This window comes from Rhinopithecus bieti, unplaced genomic scaffold, assembly GCF_001698545.2.
Source record: "Rhinopithecus bieti isolate Rb0 unplaced genomic scaffold, ASM169854v2 scaffold_12605, whole genome shotgun sequence".
Taxonomy (NCBI): domain Eukaryota; kingdom Metazoa; phylum Chordata; class Mammalia; order Primates; family Cercopithecidae; genus Rhinopithecus; species Rhinopithecus bieti.
The window spans coordinates 546,456-552,395 of record NW_016807279.1 but is presented as its reverse complement, the minus strand read 5'-3'; the positions used below and the strand labels follow the sequence as shown (position 1 = coordinate 552,395).

General features: G+C 35.9%; 1 protein-coding gene across 1 annotated transcript in view; it reads right to left on the bottom strand.

Moving 5' to 3' along the window:
- Nucleotides 1-5,177, bottom strand: part of GLYATL3 (glycine-N-acyltransferase like 3) — a 10,833-nt gene extending 5,656 nt beyond the window's left edge. The window contains exons 1-3 of the mRNA XM_017881096.1: nt 5,100-5,177; nt 4,447-4,492; nt 2,066-2,192 (exon numbers count right to left, since the gene is read on the bottom strand). Coding sequence (XP_017736585.1) covers nt 2,066-2,192; nt 4,447-4,492; nt 5,100-5,177 — 251 coding nt within the window. The remainder of the gene's footprint in view (nt 1-2,065; nt 2,193-4,446; nt 4,493-5,099) is intronic.
- Nucleotides 5,178-5,940: the final 763 nt, after the last annotated feature.

The window sequence follows — 5,940 nt, the reverse complement described above, 5'->3', positions numbered from 1 at the left end:
TTGATGGGTGCTGACGAGTTGATGGGTGCAGCACACCAACATGGCATAAGTATACATATGTAACAAACCTGCACGTTATGCACATGTACCCTAGAACTTAAAGTATAATAAAAAAAAATATTATGACAATATCAGAAATATGAATACTGTTATTTTACTTTAAGGAAATATGTTAACAATATTTTAAGGGAATGTGCAGAAAAAACTAACATAGAAGGCTTGAGGCCATTGCCCTTAAAAAGGCCTAATTGCAAGATTGACCCTTGGTTGGTGTCTATGAACATGGATCTGGAAGGGGGCTACCATTTCCAGGACTCACATAAGTGGCTCACTGTGATTAAATTGTGCAAACAGTGTGGGTTTTGCTGAACACTGCTTTCCTTCTGCGTGTCTGGGAAATCGGTCTGTGCTAGGCAGAGGATGCTGCCAATAAAAATCCTGGGCACTGAGTGTCTAATAATAAGTTTCCCTGGTAGACAACTTTTAGCAGAGCACAGTGGTTCAGGCCTGTAATCCCATCACTTGGGGAGTCCCTGACAGGAGGATTGCTTGAGGCCAGGAGTTTGAAACGTTTTACACATATCATTACAGGTCATTGTTTAGGGACTGAGCACATTCTGTGTGACTCCACTGAAAGAGAACTCTTGGAAGCTTGTGCCTGGTTTCCTCTGGACTTTACCCAGTGCTCCCTTTCCCTTTGTTGATTTTGCATTTTATCTTTTCATTGTAATCAATCATAGCCATGAGTATATTTGCTGAGTCCTGTGTGTCAACATAGTGAACCATAGAACCTGTGGGTGTTCTTGGGGACCTCGGACACAGGAGTAATGTCAGTATAGAGGGTGTTTTTTTTAAGACTCATTTTTTAGAGTTACATATTAAAATTTTAAGGATAATGTCTAGGACATTTCTTCAAAATAATCTAGGAAGTGGAAAGAATATATATTTGTATAAATTAAATAAGGTCAGCTACGTATAGGTGGGAGGTTCTTTATACTATCCTTTAAACTTTCATGTGTGTTTGAAATTTTCATAATTAAAACTACAATAAAAGAAAATCCAGTTGCTTTCCCATGACTTAAAATGTACATTCTTCTTAAGGTTTAGTGCTATTTTGCTCAACAATTTCTTCAACATTCACTGTAGGAGTAAATAAAATTAACATTCATTGAGGTGGGTGATTTTTAATTATCTTGCTTCAGTCTCTTGCGAAACAACATGTCAGGAAAATATTATAATAATTTTTTTAACATTAACTGGCTTGGTTTAATCAGTCTACGGTATATACATTTATCAAGACATCACATTGTACCCCATGAAAGTGTACAATTATTATTTCTTGATTTAAAATGATATTAATTTTAAAAAACACTTAAAGGAATGAATTCAGAAAAAACTGAGACTCAGAAAGGTAATTAGTAAATGACAGAGCAGGAACTCCAAAAGAAGAATAAATGCAGATACAAACTAATCAATGTTTTGAAAGATTGTATCTGGAGTTGGACTTGGGATTCTTTCTTGGCTCCATAATTTACCTCTGTGTGTTACTTCATCTCTATTTAAAAAGGTGTGTGGGGGCGGGAGAGGCAATAATAATAGTCCTACTTTACAGGGTTGTGGAAAGAACTAATGGGATAACATATTTAAGACATGTAGTTCCCTTACATGTAGCATATAAGAGCTCAACATAAGTCAGCTATATACCCCCATCCCTGAAACAGCAAAAACAATAACAACCTTGGACTCAGAAAGTATAAATTATTTAGAATTATTTGAGGGACGAGGACACCAAGGAATACTTTTTCCATGGATACTATGAAAACACAGGAATTCTGAATTCATTTATAACTATGGACAAAGATACTGATTTGATTTTCAATGAAATTATGAGCAGTCAAGCACAGGAGAGAGGAGAAAAGTAAATACACACACACCCATTTATGCTCAATGGTTGAAATCCAAAGTGCCTAGATATTCCATAGTGATACTAAGTACTCCAGTTACTGCTACCTGTACTTCTATAGCAGTAAGTCCTGCCCCAAATGCAAAAACTTGGTTTACATACAGGAAACTGGTATCTGGCAGAGTTGAAACAGGAGAAAGATGAACAGCCTTGAAGGAAGTTAGCTTTACATTAAACTGCTTTGAGTTGGCAACCGCTTTGGAAACATCATATAACTCACTCTGCAACCCTGTGTATAGAAAGACATAATTTAATATGTGGGCATTTTAGTTGAAAAAGCAGACAGTAAATTTGTTGCAGTAATTTTATACTGAGAATCATCAATACCAGCAGTTTGCCACCTTGTATTATCCTAACCAGCATATATTTACATCTGATTTATTACAGCTATTGTCTAAGTTTCAACTTTTTGTAGGAGTTTCAAATTCCCCTGATGTAGCCCATTGGGACCACTCTTCACAATCTTCATAGAAACTTATGATGGGAATATCTCATGGGACTTTAGAATTCCTTGGGAGAATATTGATTCTTTGGACTCTCAGACTAACCTTAAGCTCCACAAAATAAAGGATGACATTTCAGAGTTCTAAAAGTCTATGAAGTATACAAGAGCGTATACTCCAAAGTATTGAAATTACAGGCATGAGCCACCATATGCAGCCACATATTTTTCTGTACTAAGAAAGATGACTGTCCTACAAAACAGCTTTCATATGTCACATGTATGCTTGTAGAGGTTGGATAAAGTTGTGGTGGTAACAAGGACTGCTGAACTATGGGAATCCTTTTTACCACCATTCATGTTCATCAATAGTGAAATGCATAAATACATTGTGGCACATTGGTACTATAGATTACAAAACAGCAATGAAATTAATCTCACAAACATAATGTTGAGCAAAAGAAGTTAGATACGAAAAAGATACTGTGTGATCCAATTTATGTTACATTCAAAACAGGCAAAACTAAATTATGGCTTTGGAAGTCAGGATAGTGGTCACTTTTAGGGAGCAGGGAGAGGTAGTGGTTGGAAAGAGGCATTGCCGGTGGGAAGGAGTGACGTAAAAAGTAATTTTCTTTCTCTGTAGTAGTGGATGTTATGTAGGCATTTGCTTTATGAAAATTCATTGAGCTACATAATTAAATTATGTGCACTTTGTAGCTAGCATGTGTTAGATTTCAATGGACTTTGTTTTGCTTGATTTTGTTTATAAGGACATTGGAACCTACATTTACCTCCCTTATCACTTTTTTGTTTAATTAAAAAAAAAAACTTTTATAAAGAAATGGTACTTTGCTGGCCTTGAACTCCTGGGCTCAAACGAACCTACTGTCTCTGCTTTCCGAATAGCTGGGACTACAAACTTGCTACCACACCTGAGCTTATCACTATTTTAATCTTAATCACTCATTTTCTTCAATGCCTAGAGTTGTACAACTTTCTTCCATACTACCCATTCTAGACCTCGTTCACATGTCCTCATAGAGGGAGTCTTTCCAAATTGGGTTCGGCTTATATTATTGTGTAACATGGATCACCCTTAGTGAAAATTCAAGATCTAAAGTAACCTGTAAGGGTCTGACTTGTTCTGTTAATCTTTAAATTCTGTGGCTGCTCATCTTGCATATACAGAGTAATGTTTATTAATATAGTTTCACATGAAGAAACTGTACATTCTTACTCAAGAATGTAACCTAAATATGGTTGGAATGCTCAGCATGTTAAAAGGGAAAACCCTTTCAATATTCAGATTTGGAAAGAAAAAACGTAACTTATTTGTATAGGACTTGGAGCCAACTGAAACATTTGACACTGGTTAATTACAAACTCTTCCAACAGCTATTTATTCAAAGGGTGAATGTTGAGTTGAGGGCGTGTGGCTAGAAGGATGTCAATGCACTGGGGGAATGAGATGAGAGCTTATGAAGGAACTTTGGAAGGATATTTAATCACTTAAACACTAAGCTGAGGTTACAAAATCCATAGCCACAACCTCCAGAAAATGGAGGAAGTGTAAATAAACGAAACTGTATTTTCTTTAACTTTTTAATTATCTAACATCTTTTATTACCTTATAAAGGTCACTGAAGTTGTTTTCATTATCTCTGGCAAAATAATTATTTGGACATGTTATTAAAGCAAAGTAGCCTACCATTTCATTCTATTAATTCACTTCAATGTCAGCATTGATCTTGGGAAGATTTGAGTCAGATTGTCCATTTGGTACCTTTTATTTTTTAGCCAAATGATTCCAAATTATTATTCACATTTTCGTTACCGCATACAGTTTAAGCATAATCAATAAGGCAAGATGGCCAGATTTAATTCACACAGTATAGTGCATTAGAGGACTCCTAGATCACTTTTGTTCAGATTTTAATGTACATAAGGATTATACAGGGTCTTTGGTAAACATGCAAGTCTCTGTCTTCACAAATTCTTATTTCTTATGTCTCTCCTGGGTGATTTGCATGCCACTCACATTTGAAAACCAGGCATAGTGCAGTCTCCTTGCTCAAGAAATTCAGCTTTTAAAGGCAATTTCACTGCATTTATAACAACATCTAAACCTCAGTTATATTATTTTAACTAGATTATGTTCTTAACTGTAGTGCCACCTAGTCTATACCCTTCTGCTATTTAAAATACTTTAGAACTCAAATTTATTTAGAACTAATCTAGAAATTACCTAAATTTCCTTAGGAGTCATCCAAGTGACTATGAAAAGTGTAGTTTCCAGGGGGTGAGAGGAAAGGGGAGGGAGAGCATTAGGACAAATACCTAATGCATGCAGGGCTTAAAACCTAGATGATGGGTTGATAGGTGCAGCAAACCACCATGGCACATGTATACCTATGTAACAAACCTGCACATTCAGCACATGCATCCCAGAACTTAAAGTTAAAAAAAAAAAAAAAGAAAGAAGGAAAGAAAAAAAAAAGAAAAGTGTAATTCCCTGGGCCTTATCCACAGTCTATTCAATCTGTCTCTAGCAGGAGGGAGCTAGAAGCTGTAGGTTTAACAAGTGCTCCTAGGGAGTCTTATCAGAAAAAAAGGAAAATAGCCACAAGTTTGACGTTATTTTACAGATTAACACAATAAAGAAATAAAATAAAATTGGTAATTTTATGGTACCTTGAGTGATTCAGGAAAGCAGCTCTTCAACATTTTCTCCAGAATCAGTAATTTGGTAGAACAGTTTAGCACCAACATCTTTTCCAGAGCTCGTGCAACTCCACACCTAATTAGAAACTTGAAGGTAGGCATTTAATTTTTGCCTGTTAATATTTGGATCTATTTAAGAGTGTTCTTGTAATTCTATTTTCATTGGGTATAATTCTGACTGCCATTGCTCCCTCTAAAGAGGGAAAAAGGAAGATGGGGAGGCACTGGGATGGGTAAACCGGAGAATACATGGGAAGTGTTAATGACCTAATCCCGAACAGATGTGAGTATCTAGCCTGGGTTAAGTCTATTATATACATTGATTGTACTCTAAACTCTGTCTTCAGAGCATGTATAACAGTGGTAATTTTACATTTATTTGTGTTTTATTTGCTCTAAATCCATCCTGAGTAACCTATAAGCTGTATGAAGGTAGGACTGATGCCTTCTTCGTTTTCCACTGTATCCACAGCACCTGCCAAAGGACCTGGCACATAGTAGGGACATTCTAAATAGTTGTTGAATGGAAACTATGAAGCTCAGGGTAAGAACCTTGAGCTAAGTTGGAAAACATCTTTTTCACAATGTGGGGCAAAGACTAGAGAAAGACTTGAGTGGGTTGGGTCGTTATGAGGAACAACTGGAGAGAAATACCTAGATTGAAGATGAAGAATCAGAAGTGATCAAAGGCTGAGACTCATTTTAGCCTGACAAAATTAAAGAAAGAAGAAGGGCCTAAATATAACGTATGCAAAGTCATCTGTTCTCATGCAATTACATTTTTTTTTTTTTTTTTTTTTTTTTTTTTTTT